Consider the following 26,804-nt stretch of genomic DNA (forward strand, 5'->3'; position numbering starts at 1 on the left):
GCTGTCACTGCATATAAACACCGCCGGGAGTTTCCGTTGAATCACATTCGGCCGTCAAGTCTGAACAATGGTTAACATGAGCGATCTGCAATTGTTACCAAACTATCCACATTCGAAACACAGACTGTCCAGAAGGCGAACGAATAAAAGAAAAAGGGTAAGTGGACTATTCACTTCTTTGTTTTATGACTTGAGGGTTTTCCAGTTGTTGTCAAGCAGGGCAGCAAGGGCTACTTGATCACCCAAAGTGGTCAATAGGAACAATGTATTTTTATTAATTATTAGAATAATTTAATGACATTAACAGGACAACAAGCGGTTTTTACATGTTTTGCTTTTTCTTTGCTTTCTACCAACTGTGACTCAAAAGCTCCAAACTTTCAAGCTTGGACATTCGATCAGGTCAAACTTGAATAAGACAACTGGCTAGTTGTTTACGTTTTCCAATATTTGTTATTCGGATTTCTGTTAGAGATGTTGCCCAAGGGTGTTACTAAGAGTAAAAACAATAACTCACTTTTTTCTTGCTTCAACAAATTACGTTTTTGAGTTAATGGATTTAGGCAGTGAATTACAAAATATCATACACAGAACCCTTCAAAAAATAAATATGTAATATTTAATGTTGTTTTCAGTTCTTTTGTTTCGCCCAGTCAGTCCAGCGACTGGACTTGCTTTTCCATGACGTAATTGTCTTAGCTCATAGCAGGACACACAAAAAATTAACCACACTTAAAGCGATCTAAAATATTTCAGCAACCGCTTAACAATTATTGTTTGAAAATGAAAGTTCTTCCTTTTATGTTTTTTTTAAGTTATCCCTGACAACTAAGCGTGTTTGTCTTCCACAAAATAATACATCATGACATAATGTATAATCTTGTTTATTTTTGGTTGTGGCCGTAGAAGGCATTTAACTCAAAGAGAAGGTATGACTGTCACATCTTTTAAACCAGAGATTTTAAATGAAAAGTCTCGTGGGTTTTTTTTTGTCCTCTTGTTTATCAAGTCCCAGCTTGTTGTGACGACCTTTGAGCAGGGGGGGCGCAATTGAGCGGGTGTTGGTCTTTGAAGTTGTCACAAAAAAATGTAACTTAAATTTTTTTTTTGTATTCTTATACTGTATATTAGCTGCATGAAAAAATGGTAAATGTAATTGTTCTTTTCCGTTTATATTAGCTGCCCATCCCCCCCCAAAAATCTATATTCTCATGCCTTATGATCATAAATGTAATTGACAATATTAGCATTTTTATATGAACACCACAAAACTATATTCTCCTGTCTGTGATTATAAATGAAATATTTGTTTTGTTTTCTATTTTCTAGAGCAGTTCAGTGTTATATAATAAATGTATCCTCTGAAATACCAGCTTTTTTTTTTGTTTTTAAACAGGAAGCACTTACTTCATTTACATTTTTTCTTGCAGATTTGTAGGGGTGAATTATCTCCAACAAATTTGCAGACTTGATTAAGGGAGTCCTTTTTAAAAAGGTAAATATCTTTTTCCTTATTTTAATTTCCTGTGAATTAAACATATTAATTTATTGCTTTAGTAATTAATTTTTATTTGATTAGACATATGTGTGTGTGTGTGTGATAAATTATGAGTGATAATCAATTCAGACTATTCTTCCCAGTTGAATGAAGAGCACATCATCACTTTTACAGATGCACCTGAAGTTGTCCAATAACTGTCTTTCCCTCGCCGTCCGTCAGGTCCAGAGTGAACTGTGTGACTGTGCGTTGCGAGAAGATATGACTGCCGAGTGGCTACACCTGCCCCCGCCGTACCCCCCCGGCGCGGGGCCGCTGTGTGGTGCAGAGTTGGAGGCGTGGTATGAGGACCTGCAGGATATTCTGGGCTCCGATACAGGAGGGGCGAAGCTGGCGCGCGCCCCCCCATGTGGCGAGGTCAGTGGCACTTGTAATGGATAATCAGTGTATTGGTACATTGTACTTACATACAATACTGTTCTCTACTTACAGAAGGAACCCGAGTTCTTGGATGTTCTGGAGAGTTGCTCCCTGACGTGGTTGACGGACGGAGGTCAGACGTGGGGAGAGGGCGTCCAGAGGGCGACCGAGCACATCCACAACCCCCAGCCTCTGCATCACACCACCTCTTCCTCCTCCTCCTCCTCCTCCTGCTTGACTCCAGCAGAAGAGCGGAAGACGGAGGCCAGGAGTGGCGGCGACCTGCTGCCCCCCGAGTTCTTTGAGCTGCTGAGTGATGGCGGAGTAGGGATGGTGGATTCAAGCAGTGGTTATTATCATCATCATCATCAGCAGCAGGCTCACAGCGCATACCCCGCATCTCCATCAGCCAGCGAGGAAGAGTCACCCCGCGTCCCAGACTCCCCGTCCTGCTCCTCCTCCTCCGCCTCAGAGTCGCCTTCCCAGCGCTGCTCGTCCCCTTCGTCGCCCGTCTCGTCCCCGTCAATCTACTCGCCCTTGCGCCAAGGCAAGCGCAAGAGGAGCGCCGCCAGCGAGAGGCTCAACAACAACGGTGCCTTGCCGTCCTCGGGCGTCTCCACTCAGCGTACGTCCTCGTCATACTTGTCGGCCAAAAAGAGTCGCAAAGAGAGGGAGCAGGAGAACGAGAGGAAGGTGCAAGAGCTGACTGAGCAGAATGAGCGTTTGAAAGCTGAGATCGAGAGGCTGGGAGAGGAAGTACAGCGGACACGTCGGGCGCTCATTGAGAGACTTGTCAACACCAGGAAGTGAAGCCAGGAAATCTTCAAGAATCAGATGGAAAAGTGTGTGCGCGTACGAAATGCTCCTTGAGACTGGAAAGTATGAAAACCAAAGATATTTTAAGGTTGAGAGTGTGATGGAAGTCAAAACGCTGCCAAATAATCACAGCGGCAAAGAAGAAAGACACAGCATGTGAAAAAGAACAGAAGGGTCTTTGTGTGTGTGCATCACAAAGCAGCTGGGAATGTTTGGGGATAAAAGAAGCCGTGTAGGAAGTGTTTGATTTGTACGTTCATTGTCTTTCCTTCACACCATCTTTGCAATTCATTGTAATGCCTCTTTTTTTTAAAAGGGCTGCAATCTGGCTAGCAGAGATTATTTGCCCCCAAAGTGCGGAGAGTGAAGGAGCTCAGGAAGTTTTCAATATGCGCTACAAGTATGACTATTTTTATGGCAAACTTTTTTTTTTTGTGGCTTTTTCTATAACCGTTGACCGTATTGATATACAGCAGCTTTGCTTTGTAAAGGTGACCTTTTTTAATCTGGGAACGGGTGGCTTTTCACCACTTACTATTTTTATAGAACTGTAATCAGTCTACTCTACACATTTGTACTGTTAAATTTGTCTACTTTTAAGTCACCAAATTTATTACTACACATATGCATGGCTAATTCATGAATTTTATTTTCGGGCTTCTTATCGGTTAATGTAATGACAACAGTGGCAATAAATGAAGAAATGTTTTCAGATTGTCTGTTTATTGACTTGTTAATGCATGAGTTGATGTATTTGCTAGAAAAGTGTTGACATGATTTGCAGGAAAGACAATTTAAGATAACCCAAGTGTTTATAGTTAAAACGGTTCTATACAGAAAGGATAAAACATTTTTAAATGCGCAACGCACCTTCCGAGAGACTAATATCGCAGGGAGAGTATCAAATCAGTTTCTCTTGGTGGAGGGATTTTTTAAATCCCTCCATTCTGTAGCAGAATTCATTTGACTCCCTTTGTGTGTTTTCATTTCCCCGCCGGCCTCGCCAGCATTTCATTAGCCCTCAGTGCCAACACCACGTTGTCTTAGATCCCGTCACGGCTTTGCCTGTGGCTAACACCCTCATCTCGCTGTGTACATCATGTTCCCTTCCCTCCGATATCGCACCTCAAAACCTTACACCCCCCCTCCTACCACTAACCTCCACCCGTTTGTGACTTTTGTGTCTTATTTCTTCTTGCCCTTGGTGGGTGCAGATTCGGGGCTCTTCCCCTCCGCCAGGGCCAGCTGCTTCTTCAGGTCCAACAGTTTGGCCACTTCAGCCGTGACCACCGCCTTGTCTGCCTTCTGCGCTTTGAGGGCTCTCACCTTCTCCCCCTAGCATATAAAAGACGACATTTGTACATATGGCAGGAAAATAAAAAGTATATATGTCCCTCCATAAACTTAACCTTACTTATGTCACAATGTTCCTTCCAAATTTACATTAGAAATGGCATTAAACAAAAATTATTTGCAACAAATGAGTACAAAAAAAGTAGAATAATAAAAGAAAATATTTAAATCACTCTGGTTGTGTGTCAAAACATAAGCTGTAGGAAATGTAAAGTTTAATAAAATGTTAAAAAAAAAAAAACAATTTGCAAATAACAGGTACAAAATAGTAGATTAAATGAAATATTTAAATTGCTCTTTTCTTTGATATGTACAGTTTTTGAAATATTAAAAAAAAACAAAAAAACAATTACTGATGTGTCGAAACAAGCTGTAGCAAATGTAGACTTGAATAAAGCATTAAAAAAACAATTTTAGAAATATGAACAGTGGTTGACTGAGCATTAAAAAAAACGTCTAATTAAATACAAAAACTATCGGTTTTGACATGATTTTATAATCATGTCACATTTAGCAGTAATAAAAATAATAAAGTGATGTCCATCAATGTGTCAAATTGTGACAGTTTTTAATAGGGCATTCATTTCTAATATTTTTCAACAAATGGGTATAAAAAACTAAATGAAATCAAAATAAGTAAAACAAATGCTCTTTGGTTTGTTACGTGCATTAGTATTAATATAATATTTATCAGGAGAAATAAAAGCTAGTGCACTGATGTGTAAATGTGTACAAACTGTACATTGTGATTTCTTACATATTGACATTTAAAAAAAAAAAAGGTTTACTTAATTCATGAATTGCGTTTACTTGAAATGCGTCAGAAGCTAAGCTGTAAAAATTAGCTCGACTTGCTGATGGGTCAAACGCGGCGCTCACCTGCTCAGCCACGGCCTGCGTCAGCTGGCTGGCTTTCTCCGGGTCCGCTCTGGTGTTCGCAGCTGTCACCTCCACACCTGTGTCGCCGGGAGCGGGTGTGCTGGTCGCGCTTTGAGACGCCGTCTTGAGTGTGCAAACAGAAGATATTATTATTTCCAAAGCCGCCGTGACTTACTTCATTTTCGACAATAATGGCCGTCAGTCGAGGTGTCGACGGGATTTTACGAGTGGCGATGAATGAGTGACAGACCCACACTGGACTCACGGTGATAAGTGGAAAAATTCAAATGAGCCGCGAGTATGAGTGAAAGCGTGCAAACATTAACAGTGAGGACACTTCACACACAAATGCCGATGGATACCTTCTTTTTTGGTGGCTCGTCTTCAGGCTAGAGATGAAGGCGGGTGATGAGAAGGTGTAGAAAGGGAATTATTTTTGTCTACATGATTAATGCATAAAAGCACGCTCTATCATGTTTCAAAAGACACAAAATGACAGTAGTCAGCCTGTTAGGCCAATCTGCATGGCTATAGATCACACCACCAACCACAATAGAAGATAATCAAGTTTACATACAAAAACACTGCTTTGCTCATCAACATCACATACCTGCTGTCCACCAAATCTCTTCTTCAAAGCCTCGATCTGGTCTACCTCCAGTTTCTGGAACAAAGGACTAACCTGGGGGGAGAAAAGGGAATATGGTGTTCAGATATTTAAACATACACAGTGGATCCCCGAATATCCACCATTCAGCATTTGCAACTCTGCAAACTCACACATTTTTGATCAAAGCATTATTTTTACATTTGTACAACCTTCCCTTTTGTGCTTTTAATAGCAATAATTACACACTTACTTACACAAACCAACAGGAGTTCGAACCAATTGCTCACTCACAGTGCAAATAAAAGTAACGTGGAACGCACAATGTAACTGCACCACACGGACTATGCTGGTATCAATAAATGCGTATACGCTAATATACCAGCCTCCGCAAGAGATGTGAAGAAGAAGAAAGCACACCTGAAGATGAAGTGACATACCGTGTGTTCTCACTTGGACAGGTGTTTTGTGACATTGCATTCTTAACAGCGTTTATATTCGTTTTACACTTTTGTGGCAATTAAGGATGTTCAAAAGTGAGAGGCGTGAGGAGCATTAAGGTTTGTAATACTCAATCTTGGCTAGTACAGTTAATAAATGGTTTTATGAGGGCAACACTTTGACCCCGGCAGTGATCATGTTCCCTTGCTACATCATGGTTCACCTTTCGTGGATTCGCTGTTTCGCGGATTTTTTATGTGTAATTTTGCATATTTTTTCAACAGTGTATGAACGCGCATTGTGTTCTGCGTCCTTGTGGTGTTTTGGAGCAATCTATCTGTGCTCTGTTGTATGTGTCTGTTCTTGTATTTACTACTGCTACCAGCAGAGGGTGTTATACAGGCATGTTGAAGACGTGTGCAGCTCCACCTCCTCTCAGTTGAGCATATTAGGAACCCACAGTAGACAATAGCCGGCTAAATATAGAGCCACAACAGTCCTCATTGGCTAAGGGAGAACCTGCCCATTGTGTTCTGCGTCCTGATTAGCTGTAGATTGTCAATCAATCCCCTTCATACCATCACTATCAAACTAGCTAACTGCGTGAGCTGCTTGCTAACAATAGAAAAAGAAGAAGCAGCAGCAGCTAAGCGGCTAAATGAATCTTCGGTTTCAGGAGTAGGACGACAGCAGGACAAATATGTTTTAACAAGGATACAAAAATGCTACAGCCCAATGGCGCCAGAATGAAGCACGGTCAGAGGGTGAATACGTGTGAGTCACTTAATAATTTATTGTGTCCAATCTCATAAGTTGATCATTAAAATTGAAATGAAATCTGAACTTTGAGAGTGAATGTGAGAAAATGTCCATGCCTGTCTGAGAAAAGTGTATAAAGTGTATGGTGAGGGGTTTTACACCTTTAAAACATATATAATAATTGTCAACAAATAAAGTTGGCTACTTCACGGATTTCACTTATTGTGGGCTATTTTGGGAACATATGCCCGTGATAAACGAGGGACCACTGTATTTATTGTTTCCTATGAGAAAATTGTTTAAAAATCCTAACAAGCATCCTGGAACTGATCAAAGTTTAGAGGTTCCACAGCCACACAATTTGGCTGTTGAATATATTTCACCCAAAAGCCCACATTGCAATCTTAGCTACAGAGAGACAAAATCTGGCGACTCTTCAGACCGATGCAAGTAAAAGGCCTACTGTGGATCCCCGCAAATTGGTGATACAGCATTTGCGACCCCGCAAATTTGCCGTTTTTTTCTGTAGAAAACAAATCTTATTCACCGTAAGTCAGTAATAATTTATAAATACGTGATAATACAGGTAAAATGTACAGCATACATGTACCGCTTCATCAAGCGTTGCGATTTCACACTTTGTTTTGTGGTCCTTGAACACAGTACAGTTGTGTGCCGAGACGCCAAATTTTGTTTGGTTACGGAAGCACTAGCTTCGACAGTCAATCCAGCCTCAAAACGTACAGTGAGGTCAACACAAGATAATGTATGATGGTAAATTGTTACTGGAGCAACAAGCAGTGTGGATTATGTAAACGAGGCTTGGAGAAACGCCTTCTAGTCTGACGACAAGGAAAAAGGCTTGTTCATGTGCATATTATCATTCATTAATGGTGAGTAGCTATACATTTCATACTTTAAATGTGTTTAATAAGTGTGTGAGGCATATTTAGGGCTTCAACCTGGATTATGTCATGGGGCGGGTGGGTGTTTGTCAAAAATAGACTTTTTCCGGGTGTATCAATTACTTGCGTTTTGTCTTTTGCGTACTTGTCTTACCTTCAGTCCTTGTGTGGCCTTGCTTGGGAAAAAGGTGTACTGTGCCATCATTACATATCTGTCATATTCTGGTGTCAGGCTTGAATACTCACGGTTCCAATGCGGTGGCCCACGTCCAGCACGCATGCGAAGACGCCGGTGCCTTGCAGCATAGTGTTGACGCAGTAAAGGGGGGCATTGAGTTGATCCCTGATGGTTTGGCTGACTGCTGGCATGTATGGCAGCAGCATGACTGACAGCAAGCAGGCCATGTTGACGGACACGCCAGTGACGGTGCCTGCACGCTGCCTGAATGGGATGTAGAGAATGGAATCTTGGCATGCTTGGACAAATTTGATGTCTATTCCAGTGTTACATTCAAGTGGTTTAAGAGATATGAATGATCGACCGTGGTTCCCATAAAGAGTCAATTTCTTTTTTGGACTGAAAATGACAATTCAAGTACAGTAATCCCCCGCCTCCCTGAATATGGTCTATTCTATTCAGTAAATGTTACATATTTTTTGCCTAAAATAAGCATTTTTAAGCATAAAAATGAACTAAAATACACAAACATATAAGGCATTCAGAAGATGCATTCAAAAACGTGATAATAGTAGTGACCGGTAGTATTTTACACCAGTCACTAGGTGTCAGTAATGTTTCTGTATTGTTTGGTGAGACACACAAGCACCAGACTTAATTGCCAGAACAACAGGCTTTTATTGCAGGTGTTAATTATCGCACAACACGGGCTACTGTTGCAGCCGTGACCCATGACAAGCTAAACTATTTATGTCTTGAATGTCTTATTTTCTCTTATTATGTCTACTATATTGGGTAATAGGAGGGTAAAGATGAATATACAGGTCTTATTTCATGTCTAGAGGACTCTAATAATGTTAAAAAAAACGTATTTAGAAGGTCATAAGCAGGTTGTCGATGCTCTAACGATGAAAATATTCCATTTATAAATAAGGAATCCTACTTTGCAGAAATTCACACATGACAGTTAGGTCTGGAACCAATTAACTGCAATAAACAAGGGATTACTGTATGTACTGCATATGCAAATGTATTAAATCCATCTCCTCTGCATGGCATTAGAGACGGGTCATCATAATCTCACCGCTCTTCATCTCCTCCTTTGATCTTCTTCCAGGGTTCATTTACTTGAATGTACTGGTTGCCATGGCGAGAGATGTTGAGGATGTGTTTCAGAGCATCACGGATTCTGGTGGCGTACAAAACCCTCTTCCAGTTCAAACAGTCATAATTTAAACATCACAAAAGTACGTATATGGAAGAGCAGAATAATGTCTGGAAACTAGCAGCATATCCAATGTACTGTATGCAATTCCTGTGCTCTTACTTGACTTTGTCCATGAGCTGGATGTACTGCTGGAGCTCCCAGCCCACTAAAGCCAGGAGCTTCTTATCTTCCTGCAGCAGCTCCATCGCGGGCACACAGCCATCAAAGAACTTTGAAACAAACATGCCGCCTCTGGAGAATGGAGAGAGGGTTGAAGGAGGGTGGAAAAAGACAGAAAAACAGAAAAAACAGAGGTCAGACAAAAGTGCGCGAGAAGAGTGAGAATCAGGAGGGAGAAAGTGCTACATAAGAGAGAGACGTGTTACTCCACTTGCTGGTTGAGGATAAATTATGGATGGTGTTGCCATGTGTAATGCAGCGCTCCGCTGATGTAAATGAACATAACAGCTCTCCTTTATGCTTCTTCACTGCAAATAATTGAGCTGAGTTGTATGTGCTCATCAGCAGGATGCTCATAGTGAGAGGCCGGCACATCTGACGCAACGCGCCTATCTATATTTGACTAAATTCAACGCTTCTCCAAGAGAGACCGCAAGACCCAAAAATGCTTTGACACGAAAGTCATATTTACATTGAACAGTGGGGTCTTGATGTGGGAGTGCAACGAACCTTGCCTGACCCGCATTCTTCATCTTCCATTGCCAACGTGCAAGAAAGCGTGATGGTGGACATCTTGACACTAATTATACCTTGTACTGTGATTTGAGGACTTGTTTCAGGCGATTGTCTACCTTCACCACCTCAGGCTGGATGCAGTTTAAGATCTTTTAAAAGCAATTAGGCATCAACGTTGCTGCCCTAGAACAATTTGGAAGATCAAGGTGCTTTTGGAAAAAAACGTCAGAGGGAAAAACCTTTGAAGTGGGATTTAACCCCAATCTTTTTTAAAGCCATTAACGCAGCAGTCTAATTGGGGTGATATTACACCATACCAAACATGTTTACAAAAAGTGGGGAAGATCTCTCGTAATAGTTACGTCTCCTACAATCTCAAATCCTACTTCTTAATTGGACTTGATTGCTGAAAAAAAGAGCAATTTTAAAAGGGCCCCGCTTAAGCAAAATGGGACTTTTTAATGATGTTCTAATAGTACTATGTGTCCCTAGAGCCTATTTATGAGCACCAAACGTGAGAAAAATCTATCATCTCCCTCACTTGTTTGCTTCCCTTCTGAGAAAAGAGGCGCTTAAACGCTCGCTTTGTAAGTTGCCGGTTTTCATGACATCATGAAGGAAAAACTTCCTTCCTCACGGACATTATACCACCTCTGACCCCGCCCCTTGCTAGATGAGCCTGCCCCGTGTATACACCCACCACGTGGGACAGCTTTGTAAAAATGCAAGCTTCACTACACATCTTAAAATAAAGCCTGGAGATCTACAATCTATTTGTCCATCCATCCATCCATCCATATTCTACCGCTTATCCGAGATTGGGTCACGGGGGCAGCAGCCTAAGCAGTGAGGCCCAGTCTTCCCTCTCCCCGGCCACTTCGTCCAGCTCCTCCCGGTGGATCCCAAGGCATTCCCAGGCAAGTTGGGAGACAGTCTCTCCAACGTGTCCTGGGTCTTCCCCGAGGCCTTCTACCGGTCGGACTTGCCCTGAACACCTCCCCAGAGAGGCGTCCGGGAGGTATCCTGACCAGATGCCCAAGCCACCTCATCTGACTCCTCTCAATGCGGAGGAGTAGCAATTCTACTCCGAGTCTCTCCCGGATGACAGTGCTTCTCACCTTACCTCTAAGGGAGAGCCCAGCCATCCTACGGAAAAAAAAACATTTCGGCCGTTATACCTTCCTCGTAGGAAGACGTGTCGGTGGGATTGAGGAGGTCTTCCAAGTATTTTTTCCACCGATCCACAACATCCCGAGTCAAGCTCAGCAGCAGACGCCGGAAGGTGGTCCAGAATCTCTTCAAAGCCGTCCGGAAGTCGTTCTCCATGGCTTCTCCGAACTCTTTCCATGTCCGAGTTTTTGCCTCAGCGACTGCCAGAGCCGCAGACCGCTTGGCCTGACGATACCTGTCAGCTGCTTCCGGAGTCCCATGAGCCAAAAAGACCCGATAGGACTCCTTCAGTTTGACGGCATCCCTCACCACTAGTGTCCACCAACGGGTTCTGGGATTACTGCCATGACAGGCACCGACCACCTTACGGCCACAGCTCTGATCAGCTGCCTCTACAATGGAGGCACTCTCCAGTACTTCCTCTAGAGCAGGGGTCTCCAACTCAATTTCACTGGGGGCCAGTGGAGGTAGAGTCTAGGTGAGGCTGGGCCGCATCAAGTATTGGGAGTAGGGATGCGAATCTCAGGGTACCTCACGATACAATTCACAATACATCCATGTGATAACACTACTGTTAGTTCAGTGTTGGTGTTGACTTGGCCCCGTAAGTATATAAGTAACACCGAGCTTGCCCGGATGTTGTGGGCTGCAGTTACACTACTCTTTGATGTCCAGTCGCAGGCTGCAAGATACGATTTGGTGTGCCGCAAATGGCCCGCGGGCCGCGAGTTTAGACCCCTCCTATAAAGACTCCAAAAAGGGTGGATAATCTGAACTGCTGTTTGGCACATCAGCACAAACAACAGTCAGGATCCGTCCCCCCCCACCCGAAGGCGGAGGGAAAATACCCTCTCGTTTACCGAGTTAAAACCAAACATACAGGCCACAACAAGAACTGCCACCCCTGCCCGTCGCCTGTCTCTGTTGTCAACGCCAGAGTGGAACCAAGTCCATCCCCTCTTGAGAGGACTGGTTCCAGAGTCCTTGCTGTGTGTTGAGGTGAGTCCGACTATATCTAGCCGGAACTTCTCAACCTCGTACACCAGCTCAGGCTCTTTCCCTATCAGAGAGGTGACATTCCATGTCCCAAGAGCTAGCTTCTGTAGCCGAGGATTGGACCACCAAGGTCCCCGCCTTCGGCTGCCACCCAGCTCACTCTGCACCCGACCCCTCTGGCCCTCACCATGAGTGGTGAGCTAATTGGAGGGGGGACCCATGTCGTCTCTTAAGGCTGTGCCCTGCCGGGCCCCATGGGCGTAGACCCGGCCACCAGACGCTGGCCATCGTGCCCCTCCTCCAGGCCTGGGTCCAGAGGGGGGCCCAGGTGACCCGCGTCCGGGCAAGGGAAAACATGGTCCAATGGTTTGTTTCATCATAGGGGTCTATTGAGCCAATCTTTGTCTGGTCCCTCAACTAGTACCTGTCTGTCGTGGGTGATCCTACCAGGGTATGAAAACCCGACAACTTAGCTCATAGGACTATCAGGACACGCAAACTCCTCCGCCACGATAAGGTGGTGGTCAGCTAAAGACGTGAGAGATGTAAGTTTGATTATTTTGTTTTTCTTCAGCCAGTAGGTAAACCTAGCATGATATTGTTAAAATCTTGAGTGTCATGTTAGCACTGTAGCTCACATAACTATGCTTGTGTACCCTCCTCTCCCACTTCTTAATGTTATGTGCAGGTGGTTCTCTGTTTACGACGTTCAGTGTTACAAAGTGCTCCCATAAATGAATTTTGTTCCGTAAACACGATACTTGCTCGAGATACAGCGCACACTGGCAGAAGAATATGCACCACTTACAGCACAAAATGCAGTGTTTACCTCGTGCTGGGCGTAAGAATACAGTGTACCTGCTCAGCCACACTAAGGAGGAATAACATAACATAAATTGTGCACAAAATTATGTCTGCCAAGCAGCAGTGTGCCAAAGAAAAGGAAAGCCATCAGCATAGAAGTGAAAATTAACACCATAAAAAGCTCAGAGAAAGAAGAGACGCCCACTAATATTGGCTGCTATTTTGGTCCCAACTGCTCAACTCATTAAAGATAAAGATTATTGAATGTTAATGAATAGGTTTGTCACAAGACACAGATTAGAAGATACATGAGACTGGGTTGAATGAACAGATATGACTGGACAAACAAACGTTTGCCTTTTGAAATGTTTATTGTCCCACAAAATGATGCTAAACGACATCGTCAGCATTTTTTGAGACCAAATAAATCATTAATCACATGATATGTAATGATAATAAAATATTACTATAACATTTTTAGAATATCATAATAATGCAAATATTTACTTTAATATGTCACCTTTCACTCTGTAAAGTTGTGGAACTTCCATTCATAACATGTATTTTCTCACAGGCAATTTGTACTGTTTATAAAGTGTTTGGAGCGTTTCTTGAAATGCTGGCTTTTCAACTATTAAAGAGCAGCATTTCTTTAGCGATGTAATAAACTACACTCTCTGAACGCACATCATTTTCGTCTAGACGCTGAAACTAATGCACAGAGTGAACTCTTTTTCAGCCTGTTTTGGAGGTAAGAGACAAGGAAAACAGACACTCATGCGTTACAGGCGTTACCAGACCTAGGGTAATTTAGACCAGTAGCAAAGGTTACATAAGCTAGGGAGCACTGTGTAGCCAATAAAATGACTGTGAAACAGTAAAGAGAGATCCAAGTTAGAGTCTTCTCATGATTGGGCTCCTTTATTAATCAGCGGTGCATGGCTAAAGCTAACCGCCCCAGTCTCCCTACTGAATCACTCAGCTCCATGACGTACCTTCTGCTGGCATAAATGTCATTATATTGTCGAAATGAAACTACATAGAAAATAGTAGTTAGCAAGGTTCAATTATTAACAAAGATTGTGTGGAGTTGCCTGTTTAATTTACAATTCTGCATGTAGCATTTCCAACCTCCTACACATGCACATGGCAATATATAGATGCCGGCAAAATGATCCAGTTAATTTTTTTATTTGTGAGTATTTATTATCATGAGCCAGTTTTTTTTTTTGTCAACCACAAGTCTCATCACGTTTTGATCTTGCACACCCCTACTAATGACCACTAGAAGGGTTATGGATTCAGTGCGCTGTTATAACTGGATCTCGGAGGTTATCCTTACAGACTAGTCTAGCATAATATTTTCAGAAGGTAAAAAGGCCTGCAAGACAACCACAGGGACAAAAGTAAGGACTTGTTCTTTTTATGACTCTTTCATTTCATTGTTGCATTTGACCTTTTTATTGCTATATTTTATGTTGATGTGTTCTGTGTACAGTGTGAGTGACTTAGGAGTTCATTGAGGTATCACTTACACGAAAACTCAACCTACATCACAGTCTAGGAGGACCAGAGGGCCACCTGCAGTTGTATGTGATATATGGCAGTAGAAAGTTACAGTGTATAAGTCAAAAGTGGTTAAAGACCACAAATAGCGCTTTTTGAGGGCACACACTTTGTCAGAGACAAACACATTTGGACAAACACAGCTCATTACCATTAAAGCTACAGACACAATAAGAAGTAGTAGGGCTTACTAAAAGCACTTTTAAAATCTAACATCAAATTCCAACATCAAGATTACATTTTGGACCACACACCACTGTGGGATTTCTGAGACGTATTTCAAATTGTTGAATACAGTATAATATGGGACCTTTCAAGTAAACCAAGGGGAAATTCTCATTAACCAACCTGTTAATGAAGTTGCCCAAGTTGTTGAGCAGCTCTGAGTTGTTCTTCAGAGCCATGTCGGCCCATGAGAAGGCGGAATCCTGCCCCTCTGGACGCACATAGAGCAGGTAGAAGCGCCACACGTCGGACGGGATACCCGTGTCCTTAGCCATGTCGCCAAAAACGCCAACACCGCGGCTCTTGGAAAACTTTGTGTCTTCATAATTGAGATATTCTGTACACAAGTCAGAATATGACATGTGGCGTGTGATTGTAGCATCAATAATTCACTTGTGTGTTGTGATGTGGTGTGCTGCTGTGAATCTCATAAATAATAAAACATGTAATGGTTACAATTACAAAGTCCTACCAGTGGCAATCAGATGGTTGACCAGTGTATAGTTATCCTGAGCTCCCAGAAGGGAGCAGGGAAACACCACACTGTGGAACGGCACATTATCTTTGGCCATGAAGTTGTACATCTCCACCTGGTGGCACACAAACAACACTGCAATGTGAGGATGACATCATATTAGATCATCATGAGATCATCCAGTTCAAAGGGGACTTATCAGCTCTTCCCAGCCCCCACCCAAAGCTGACGCGAGCACATGCACACACACACGCACACACACAAAACATATATATAACTCAATCTGGGGTTTTAGATGGAGCGAGATGAGATGAGTTGATGTGAACGATGACGATAGCTTTGCTTAGGAAGGCAACTGTTGGATTTTCTTTTTATCTGGAGGATCTCAAATCTCTTTAATGAACAAGTAGAAGCGTGGTATTTACTGGGTGCCAGAAAAGTTGGATAGGGTGATATTCAACTTGTATGTAAGTTGGATTTTCTTATACCGTATTTGTCGGATCTAAAGTCCTTCTAATTAAGTCCAAATGTGCTCAAACAAGTAGTAGCTGGGTAGCAAACACTTTCAGTGTGATATTTCCTGGATCCTTCATATATTGGCCAATATATCGGTTATCGGCCGATACATCAGATATCTGCTTTTTTTTCAGCCCCCAATATCGCTATAGGCATCAGCCCCAAATATCCCATATGCTCAGGCTCTACTTTGAAGACGTTTTTTGTTCTTAAAAACCTTCTCTCTTCTTGCAGATGCCGTCTGATGGTTATTGGACTGCACTCGGCACCAGTAATAACATTCATTTCGGCCGAGGATCGTCCGCGTCTTGACGGACAGCCAATCAGATCCTACGGCTCAGGGTCGGTGACATTTTTTTGGGTGTAGCACTTGACAGCAATGGCGCGCTGCGAGAGGCCTTGCTTATGTGAGAGGCCTTGCTTATGCAGCTCCACAATCCGACCGCGTTCATAGCGAGAAAGCATTTTTGCTTTTGCCATCAAGAGATCAGACAGTGTGAATACCTGACAGAAAATGATGTTGAATCCACATTTTTGCCAAGATTTTGGCTTTTTAAGGCTGTAGTATCAAACTTTTGATGAGCTGATGAACAGCCTATTTCACTTTAATACTTGTTTGCAATAAATTGCTGACTGAAATTTTTTGTCTCACTCCCATTTCTTCGTTTTCCATTTTGAAGCTCTACTTAGAACCTCCTTAAGATATAACACAAAAAAATGTAAATTATTGCAATTTTTAAATTGGTCTTTAAATTTTGATCAGGAGTAAACATGTTTGTAACAAAGCTTCATGGGCGGTAGTGAGAGACGTCACCTGATCTGGATTCTTCCACCACTTTTCCCATTTGTCTGTGTAGTTGGCAGTGATGGAGACATAACCGATGGGGGCATCAAACCACACATAGAACACCTGAAGAGACGGCAAGAAAGTCATCAGTCATAACAATCACAAGTGGGTGCTATAGTGCCAGTGTTTGGAAACTAGGCCAACAAACGCAGACCTTTTCTTTAAAGTCAGGGTGAGGTACCGGCGTTCCCCACTGCAGGTCTCTGGTGATGCAGCGCGGTTTGAGTCCATCTCTCAGCCAGGAGCGAGTGATCTGTTTGGCATTGGAGGTCCAGTCTCCGGTGCTGGTGGACTTCTCCAGCCACTGCTCCAGTTGAGCCTCTAACTGAAAGGGAGATGATGAAAATACAGACCAACTGATGGATGATAAAGCAGAATAGAAAAATCTACCTTTGGCAGGTCCAGGAAAAGGTGTTTGGAGGAGCGGATGACTGGAGTCTGACTGCAAACCTTGCAGTGAGGTGCCTTTAGGGGACAGACAGACAGACATTACGTGATACATTTGTTTGTTAATAATTATGCTCAACTGACAAAGTGCACACCTTGAGTTCCACCGCATTGATGAGACGCCCACACTTGTCACACTGGTCGCCGCGAGCGTCTGGGTAGTTGCAGTGGGGGCAAGTGCCTTCAACGAAACGGTCAGCCAGGAAACGCTGACAGCTCTCGCAACGAAGCTGCTCCACCGTGTCCTCCACCAGGAAGCCATTCTTGTGGAGCCTCCAGAAAATGTCCTGGGCTATCCTGAGTGGAAAAAAGAGAAAAGAGCACAAATTCAGATAATATTGACCCGACACCTAACCCAAGTAAGAAGACTTAGCATATTATTATTGTATTATTATTATTGTGTATTATTATTATTATTATAAATGTTCAAGAAAAATGAATGGTTTCATATGGAGAAATTGGTAGGTGTGGATAAGCTTCTGGTTGGATCTATACAAAGTATAGATATATAAAGTTGAATAATACACATGGTACTTTTGTGTAGCACAAAGCTGGGGGAAAAAAAGCTTTAAAAAAAAGACAACACTGTATATGTGTGGTATTGTTGGTCAGACAAGATCTATACATCTATGTGCTCTTTACTTCAGAAGTGTTTCCTTTTTGTTTACAATCTTCTACTTGAATCTCAAGACTGCATAAACAACCTCGACTTTAGTTACTTCCATGTGATGATAGTAACTTGTAGATAATATTTGTACCCTGCTCTGACATTGACTAAGAGTTAAAAAAGTACTGTAATCTTATAGCCGGAGAGGACCAGACGTTCACATCAGGATCCTGTGCAAGATAAGGATAATCTTATGTTACATAATGTGAATAATCGTGTAAAATGACTTTTTAGACCTAAGCCAAGCAGCGTCAAACCAGCATCTCAATCAGTTGTGATTAATTTGTTAACTCTTTGTTTGACATCGCCTTCATCATTAATGTATATATCACGTGGACAATGTGGACATCTGTGGCTATTAGGGAGGGGTGCCTATATGTGTACAAACCTTTTTTTCCCTCTTTAAATATAGTCGGGGCGACTTATATTCAGTTGCGCAGTCCGGAAATTACGGTAAGCATTAGTGGTAGATTGTAATAAAAACGGATAACATACTGTATTTCTTACCTGTTGGACAGTTGCTTGATGACTCTGCTTCATTCATCACCATTATTTTAAAATTAGCATCATCTCTGTTTGCTATCAACCTTTGATAAACATTATTTGCATGTGTCTCTGTGTCTCTAGTTCAGTAGTCTGTGTGTTAGGAAGAAACACTCTCACTCGGTGAGTAGTCATTTGTTACCAGCTGTTTGTTTACATATATAAATGTCTAGAGCGCAAATATAAGATACACGTCTTTTTCATATTCTAGGGCTGTCAAAGTTAACACGTTAACGTAAGTTTCCTTTAACGGCGCAAATTGTTTTTGACGTGTGCACATCCTGTTTGACCCCCGTCGTTTAAGGAAAGTCAGTGGTGTGGCAGTTGATGTGGAGCCAGAAGCAGGAACAAATATTGAGCAGAAATGGGCAAAAATAAAGGGTATTTTGAAAGGTAAGTTTAGCTTCAAAGCCCTGGCAGATGGCTCTCTCGACAAGACCAACGTTTTTGTGTCGCTGTGAGTTGAGTTGTCACAAAGTACGTCGCCTCTCTGTTGCGAGGGAGAATAAAGAAGTTACCGGTTCACTGCAGGTATTTTTTTTAATGTACCCTGCCTCTCACCTGAAGCCAGCTGGGATAGGCTCCAGCATACTCCTGCGACCCTAATGAGGATAAGCGGCATAGAAAAAGAATGACTATGGATATAGATACACACACACACACACACACACACACACACACACAGTAGTACCTCGCATAACATAAACCTCCTTTTACATAAATTCCACTGAACATAAAGAATTTATGTAAAGTTTTTGCATCGTATTACAGAAGAAATTCCATATACTTGTAACATAAAGCGTCAAGTCAGTGCAAGTATTTTTTTTTTTAATCAACTTTATTAATGCCTCAAGTCGGTGCAAGTTCAGACTAACACTTGGTGACGCCTTCTGATGCATCAAGCTCTCATTGGCTGATTTTTGGGGCACCGCCTCTGCTCTCATCTCATTGGCTGATTATCGGGGCATCGCCTACGCTCTCATTTCATTGGCTGATTATCGGGGCACCGCTTACGCTCTCATCTCATTGGCTGAGTTATACAGCACGTACATGAGTTTGTGTGAGAGACAGGCTTCTCCTTTCAAACTCCTTGCTCTTCGTAGTCACCCTTAAACTAACTTATAAACAATTAAGTTAAGTTACAAATTCATACTTCTTCATACTAAGGGTCGAGCATGTGAAATTACATCAACTCCATGAGCAACCAACTCTTGTCGACTATTTAGCTTGTTAGTTTTTAAATCATCCTGAGTGAATGGTGGTAATTACAGAGAGAAGGGGGGTGTTATTGCAGCTACTCGATGCGTTACAACAGTGATTTTTACATGAACAGTTGATACAAAATCTGAGAAGGCGTTCGCGGTGGTGGGCTGTACTCCCGTCTAAATGAATCGTATACACACAGAAAATGTTCTATACATGCCGGCACATAAAAGTGGAAATGTGTGTATGTATATCTTTTTCAGCCTTTTTTTCTAGGGAAAAAAATACCGTCTTATATTTGGGTCAGACAGGTATTTGATTCTAGGATGACAAGTCTTATCAATCCCGTTTTGAACTTACTCCGTCTGCTTCTCCGTGGTGGTCCTTCCGAAGAAGTCAAAGTCTACCTGGAACCACTTGTAGATGCTGGCGTGAATGGTGTGGTATTTGTCGCAGATCTGCTGCGGTGTCAGGCCTTCCTCTCTGGCTTTGTTTTCTGTTGCGGTGCCGTACTCGTCTGTGCCGCACACAAACAGCATGTTCCAGCCTCGCAGACGGCCATACCTTAAAGGAAAGACATTTATAACATTAAATGGGAGAAATACATCCGGTGTGTACAATGGGTAATTCTCCAGTGCACCTGGAGAAAACGTCGGCACTGAGAACGCAGCCAATGATGTTGCCCAAGTGGGGCACATTGTTGACGTAGGGCAAGGCACTCGTCAACAGAATGTTCCGTCTGCCTTCCTGTGGCAGACTGAAGGAAAAAAGAAATATAAATGTCAGGAGTCTTGTCACCCCACCAACATGTTTCATATGGCAAGAAATGCAATAACGTACATTGGGTGCAGTCTGTCTGTGGTCGACGGACAGTCCTTTAAACTTTTGTTCCAGGTCAGAGCAGCAGCCTCCATCTCTTCCTGTGACACCGCACGCTCCCCTTCGTCATCCTAAACAAACATCAGGACAAAGACTTCAAATTTGTGTTCGAACGTGTATAGAAGTAGTTGGATGACAGTACATGTCATGTTTTATGTTGTTACTGAAGACTGCTTGAAGACCAAGTTATTGTAAATATGTGCCTAAATACCTCAGCGGGGCTGCTGTTGCATGACTGCGTGCCTTTGCATTGGCTGCTCTGAGGGGCAGGCTGTCTCTGCATGAAGCTCTTCATAGCCTGCAAGCCTTTTCCCTGCAGCACTTTCTGAGCCGCTGACACGCAGCTCTGTGAGGTAGCCACATGGTCAAACCAAACCCTCACAGACTTGTGTTCACCTGACAAAATGAAAATACATCATGTTTAAGAAGAAAGTGGAAACCATGGCAACAAACAACAGACAAGGATTAAACAGGTGTCACCTACGGAGGCAATGTGCACAAGCCTTTAAGCTAGCAGGCTAGAGCCGGTGTTTCTTTCTTTCTTCCATCAGTTTCTTTTTCAAATCTACATATCCCACAATGCTTGCCTGTTGTAAATCTCGTAATGATTTATAATAATATCAGCGATGCTCGACTTTGGCCTTCTTACCTACGGTATATCTTGATACCGACACCTACCACTTCATTACCAAAACAGATACTGTATAGGCAGCAGCTCTTCCCTCAAACTTTATAACACACCCTGTGTAATAAATGAACACATGATGCTTCTTTTACTGCGATGCCACTGCATGCATTTCACAAATAAACACTAAACAAAATAAGACATTTCATTTGCTGTCTCAGTCAACAGAAGCATCATTCAAAATCATATGAGCAATAGTCAACTAAGATAACATGTTCTCCTATTATGAACAAGTAAGACTGGTTATTCTTAATAAATTCACAACTAAGAATCCAATTATATAATGAAGGCAATGATACTATTTGGAAAGCTGCACATTTCTATGTGGCACAAACATCCGGATAAGAACAAAGTACAATTTGTGAAACTGGGCTAATATAAGCAGTGAAATTATAACCGCATAACTAGCACTTTCATTGCAAATTGCATATTAATGGTGAAACTTGGAAGTAATTCCACACTGTGGACCTACTGAGCTACCAAACTTGTTACTGTGTGGAGCACGTCATCACTCGCGCTAAAATCATTATCACCAGAAAAAGCAATAGGAACCAATACATCGGTCAGCCGATATTATCGGACACCCTAGATTATATATTAAACTTGTGTTCGCCTCGCTGACTATCGAAGCTAGTGCTTCCGTGGCCAAACAAACTCAACCAATGCCCTATGGTGCATTCAAGGACCGCCGTGCAAAATCTCAATGCTTGACAAAAAAAATATTATCAGCAAAGCATAAAAACATAAACATGTATAAATTATATGCATGCTGTACATTCTACTTGTATTATTTAGAAATTACTACCAACCTATGGTGAATGACATGGGTTTTATGCAGAAAAAACATTTTCAGAGAAAAAAAAATTAAAAGGGGCATGATAAAAACTATACATGGCAAGTTGCAAGAAAAGCAGGCATACTGTGGAGAAAAACTTACATCCTTGGTGTTTGTAATTACGTAGGAAATAATTAATTTCGTCATACCCAAAGCTAGAGGTGATTCGGATAAAAACGGATGCAGCGCAGCCCACAAAACAACATCAGCAACTGAGACAACATCCTGAAAAAAACAACAAGCAAGACCAATTGCAATGAACGCACACACTATAATATATAAGTACTTACCACAACCATGATGTTTAATGTTATTGTATAACAAACAATATACAGGCATATAGGCTAACAGAAGGATGTTGTTGCCTGTTGTACCCCAGTTAAGTAAGGTGTGGCAGCCTTGTTCAAGTTTTGGTCCAAGTAGCTGAGAGGCACAGTGAGGACTTTGGGGACATCTGATGCTTTTCCCTGAAGCACCGCCATATGAAGGGCCTGTAGCAGAGCAGGCTGCACAAATAAGACAACAGACAATAATTAGAACAAAGGGAAATGACGTTTTAAAATTTCCTGCAAGAATGATCAGTTACTGTACATTGATTTAGATCCCTTCTGGCAACATGCAGACTCATAGTAGGATAATTTGCTTGAGAGAATGTCCAGGAAGTAATAACCCTTTGTATCTTTAAGAGGTTTAGTGTTAGTTACAGACTGGCCGCAAATTATTTTTTTTTTAAATTGGTCTATTGTTTTTATTCCTACCTGAAGATCTGTGGCCTCCCATTCCAGCCACTGATTGCAAAGCTCAGTGCATTCTTGTCCACTCACTTCAAACATGTATCTAGGAAGCAGAAAACAAATACAGACCAGGTGAATGCAAAACTTGTCATGCACAAGTTGCCCGTGGTGGCTCAGAACCGAGTTAGTTTAAAACATCGAACCTCTTTGCACATTTGAGGCAGTGTCACACGAAAAACTCCCAGGGGACAGCAAAAAGCCATTAGCTATAACAAAAAAGAGCCAGCCCCTGTCGGTGGTGGGTCATGTCTGCTTTAAACGCTTACTTGAGCACCTCGAACCGCACTATATTATGCCAAGCTGCTACTGCATTGTGAATAAAACGACACCCCACATGTACTAAGAAATAAATGGGTCAGTTTTTCCTCATCTACTATTGTTCTCCGTTTGAGTAAGATCACTTGATCAAGCATTTTCCAATACTCCCCAATCCAAAATAAGTAATAAAAGCATGTATGATTTGTGCAGATATCGGATCGATATCGGTATCGTACATTGGCCAGGGCAGCAAAAACGGCAGTGTTTTGGGACACGCCTAACTTTAACTGTTATTTACAAAGTGCCCGCATGCTGGGTACTCCAACGACAATATAGTGATGTTAATGTACAATGTGCACATTATCACACACATAAGAAGCACGTGACGCACGCGCACACACACATCTACCACTTAAAAACATGAGATAAAGTCATACTTATGACAAAATATGGGATTCTTGGGGCCGATATTGGTGGGGTGAAAAAATCCAAAATATTGGCCGATCACCGATCTGTCGGCCGATATATGAAATAAAAGCATTGATATACACAGGATATACTGTATACTGCACATAAACTAATTCAGATAATAACCAAAATACAATAACACTATTAAATTAAAATAAAATAATTTTAAAGTAATACATTAGGTGTTAATAAAATGCTTATTCACAAAAACATCTTATCAATTAGTCATATTTAAGAGCTATTGAAAAATTCCATCTGCAGGCACTGAGTATTTGCAAACAGCTCAAAAAGAAATACTGAAGCAAACATTCAAAATTGAAAAAAAAGTTGACTACAAACAAGATAAGCAATAAAACACGCATTACCTTACTAGACTTAATACAAGGGACTAAACTATATTTTATGGAACAATGTAGCTGCTTTCAAAACATGCAATATATAAAATTACAACTAAATACATAATTTGGAACAATTTCAGAATGATTTTAATGAAGACATTAACTTGTGGCTGTTTGAGCCCCTGGAAATCCTGCATGGGTATGAAATGAAATGGAACGCTGTGTAGCTTACATTGATGATGGACATGGGAGTTAACACTAGCATATAACGTCATTTCACTTTAAATTGCAGTACAATAGTCTTATTTTACATAATGTTGGACATGCGGATTAACAGCTGCATCTATCTTTGTTTACCTAACAGAGACGCACGACGTTAAAACTCTGTACAACGCTTGTAAAACTAAAAAAAATAGAATGTTCTCCTTGATGGGCCCTGACAGCGCGTTTCCACATGGACGTTATTCTCATAATTTTGCCGGCCTCGATAAATTAATATGTGCATATATGTGTGTTTTTCCTCGTCTCTTTTTACCACACAGGCTGGCTGACAAGAGTGTTAACTGTGCATCTGTCTGTGCGCATTGGTTCTACAGTGGAATGAACGGAGAGAGGGAACCCTCCTGTCAGCTATTCAGCCTCTTTGTCCCAGTAGATGCAGGCGGGTCTACTAGTGAGTGGATACACAGACAAGAGTGCTAGCAGCAAGTTAGCAAGCAAACGCTAATATGAATGAAGGCACAAAAGTGATGGTTTCTAAGCCGAATGGCACAGCTCCAGCGTGGAAGTGCAACAGAGCCTTCATCCCGAAAGTCAACGCTTACTAAGGCGTTTGGTCGGCAAAGTAAATATAAATGGAACAGCGCAAAATGGTGTGCGATCACAGACAGTGTCGTATGCTGCATTGCAAAAAGAAATGCAACCAATGCGGTTGAAAAGCCAACATTTCGGCAAATGTTACAAATATTTGACAGACAGTACGAATTGCCTCGGAGAACGTATATGTCAATTCCCGAACTGTATAACAGAGTGAAAGAAGACGTGTTGAAGGACATCAGGAACACTGCCCTTTACTCCTCCACCACAAGTATGTGGTCCAGCTCAAGTGTTTTTTTTTTTCTTCTTAACAGAGACAGGGTCTATGATTGTGATTTATGTTGAAGTGCAATTTTTGCTAAAAGTGACTGAGAGTCCATTTTATTTTATTGAGTTTTTTTGTCTTTTTTTTTTTGTTTAATTTATTTAAAAGCTCTTGACATTCCAATTACAATGTTAAATACTCTTGAGAAATTAAAGTTTATTGCTTTTGATACAATGCACTCTCATCATTATGCCATATAATTAAGGAAAAAAATTGTCAATAATATCGATTACCGACAGTAATTTGTAGGACAATTATCGCCCAGTAAAATTTGTTATCGTGACAGGCCCTACTAGTGTTATATTGTTTTACAAGTCACAGCTAATGCAATTTATTCCGTTTGTCTCGTATTCTCTGCAGCAGTTGAGTGACTGAGATAGGAAGAGCTGTGCTTGTGTGTGAGGGGCGGGGCCAGATACTCGAGCAGGGAGCAGCACAGAGACACATACAGGAAGGGAGCGACAGAATCTCTGCACAGCATAAAAGTTAATATATCAGTTACATATTCAATATTGATTAATCGATGATAAGTCATAATCGGCCCACCGATAAATCCGCCGGGCTCTAACACAACCTAAAAAGTTACGTTTACCTGTGCACACACAAAAATATTGAGTTTTGAGACATGGACAATTATGCAAATTAGACAATGACATCCCACTGCCACAGATAAATGGTGGACGTGTGGGGAAAAAACTGCAGACGTACACATTCAAGCTATTCTGGTATACATAAATTCACTAGCTACACAGGAAGAACTAGTGATTACTAACCGGCATATGGCATTGGGGCTGAAAAGATGCTGTCCATTAGAGAGGAGCAGCGCTGGCAAAGATGGACGACTCAGGAATGGCACAGGCTTTTCTAAAAATCAAAGAAATGACAAATATAAAAATGACTTAGTGAGTTTAGACAAAACAAAACAAAAAGCATCCAAGAGAATAGTTGTTAAAATGTATGTACATCTATGGTAGGTGACTGATTACATGTGTAAGGAATAATCCAGTTTCATTTCTAAGCCATAAAACATTTTATGAGTTTTATGAACACAAAGGTCGCTAAACTGAATGTCAATAATGTGATTTTATAGAGGAAGATCAAGACTAAATCAATATATGATACTAACCCAAAGATATGGCAGTATTTTTTCTCTATAAAAATGTATGAAAAAGACCTGTCTTATATTTGCAACAGAGGAGTTATGATGCCAATAAAAGATAATGGTGAGCAATGGAGCAGATATGATATCACCTAGTGATAGAAAACAGAAAATGAAATTTGTCTTGTGTTAGAGGTTGTTTATATTTGCCTGCATAGTTTTTATACGTTTTTCTAGATGAGGGAATATTCAAAATAGTGATCTCACTGTCAATGCATGGGGATATTGCACCACCTTATGGAATGTTTCCAATGAAAACACAAGCCAAATTAAAATTAGTATATTTACATACAATATTTCAGAATAATTCCCACCAATAGAGTTTATTATATATAGGTGGGATGTGTAAATTTGAATTATTCTGATCCAAATCTTACCTTACAACTGCAACCAGTGATTGTTTGCGTGATAAAATAAATACAAATATATTAAAATAAATTACAAATAAATAAATATAACAATGAGCCGGTCTTTTAAACGGCTCTTTGAAAGGCACGGTTCCCTTCAAAGAGTCACACATCTCATCTGTAGTAAGTTTAGTTTATATCATAAATATAAATCCATCACAAATGCACATTTCAGATTAATATGCAGTTCAATAAATGACTTGTGTCACGAGATGCATGTCAGAGTTTACTTGATTGATACGGACAGACAGCTAGCTTACTGCTAAATAGCCTACATTTTCACGAAAAACGCAACGAGTCATAGCCACATATTTTTACAAACCAGCATTACTGTTAGTTAAGTTAGACACCATTGTTATTTGTTAATTACAACAAACTAAATGCGCTGTCTTACCTTCATGGCTGACAACCTGGACGTCACACCGCACTCCAGCTGTTTCCAAGGCAGCTAACACTTTAAGGCAGTGCGGGTTGCCTTCGCTAACAAAGAGCTTCATCATGGCTGGTTGCTGTCTACTATCCCACACCTGGTTGCGGAGATGTCTACTTATAAACAGGAGTGGCAGATCAGACAACTTTTGCCGGTAAGTGCAGTCCACGCACGCTGATGCAAGCGAAAGCG

At 41.5% G+C, this 26,804-nt stretch overlaps 2 protein-coding genes across 3 annotated transcripts; one reads left to right on the plus strand and one right to left on the minus strand.

Moving 5' to 3' along the window:
• On the plus strand, nt 1–6,995 carry ddit3 (DNA-damage-inducible transcript 3). Its single transcript, XM_054785026.1, has 4 exons — nt 1–157; nt 1,431–1,495; nt 1,721–1,915; nt 1,991–6,995. The coding sequence occupies exons 3-4, from the start codon at nt 1,760–1,762 to the stop codon at nt 2,726–2,728; spliced, it is 894 nt and encodes a 297-aa protein (XP_054641001.1). The 5' UTR covers nt 1–157; nt 1,431–1,495; nt 1,721–1,759; the 3' UTR covers nt 2,729–6,995.
• mars1 (methionyl-tRNA synthetase 1) lies at nt 2,352–26,800 on the minus strand. Of its 2 annotated transcripts, XM_054785024.1 has the most exons (22): nt 26,577–26,800; nt 25,390–25,480; nt 22,376–22,454; nt 21,992–22,123; nt 21,767–21,842; nt 20,309–20,493; nt 20,059–20,168; nt 19,859–19,975; nt 19,579–19,782; nt 16,901–17,102; nt 16,749–16,823; nt 16,513–16,683; nt 16,326–16,421; nt 14,993–15,110; nt 14,644–14,857; nt 9,184–9,315; nt 8,941–9,045; nt 7,925–8,120; nt 5,577–5,648; nt 5,329–5,355; nt 4,967–5,089; nt 2,352–4,069 (listed from the first exon to the last, which is right to left on the minus strand). In XM_054785024.1, exons 1-22 carry the CDS (start codon nt 26,680–26,682, stop codon nt 3,920–3,922), a joined length of 2,781 nt encoding a protein of 926 aa, XP_054640999.1. In that variant the 5' UTR covers nt 26,683–26,800; the 3' UTR covers nt 2,352–3,919. The 2 variants fall into 2 exon arrangements, with proteins under 2 accessions (XP_054640999.1, XP_054641000.1); XM_054785025.1 differs by lacking the exon at nt 5,329–5,355.
• Between the last annotated feature and the right edge of the window lie 4 nt (nt 26,801–26,804).

Source organism: Dunckerocampus dactyliophorus, chromosome 8 (genome assembly GCF_027744805.1).
Source record: "Dunckerocampus dactyliophorus isolate RoL2022-P2 chromosome 8, RoL_Ddac_1.1, whole genome shotgun sequence".
Classification (NCBI taxonomy): domain Eukaryota; kingdom Metazoa; phylum Chordata; class Actinopteri; order Syngnathiformes; family Syngnathidae; genus Dunckerocampus; species Dunckerocampus dactyliophorus.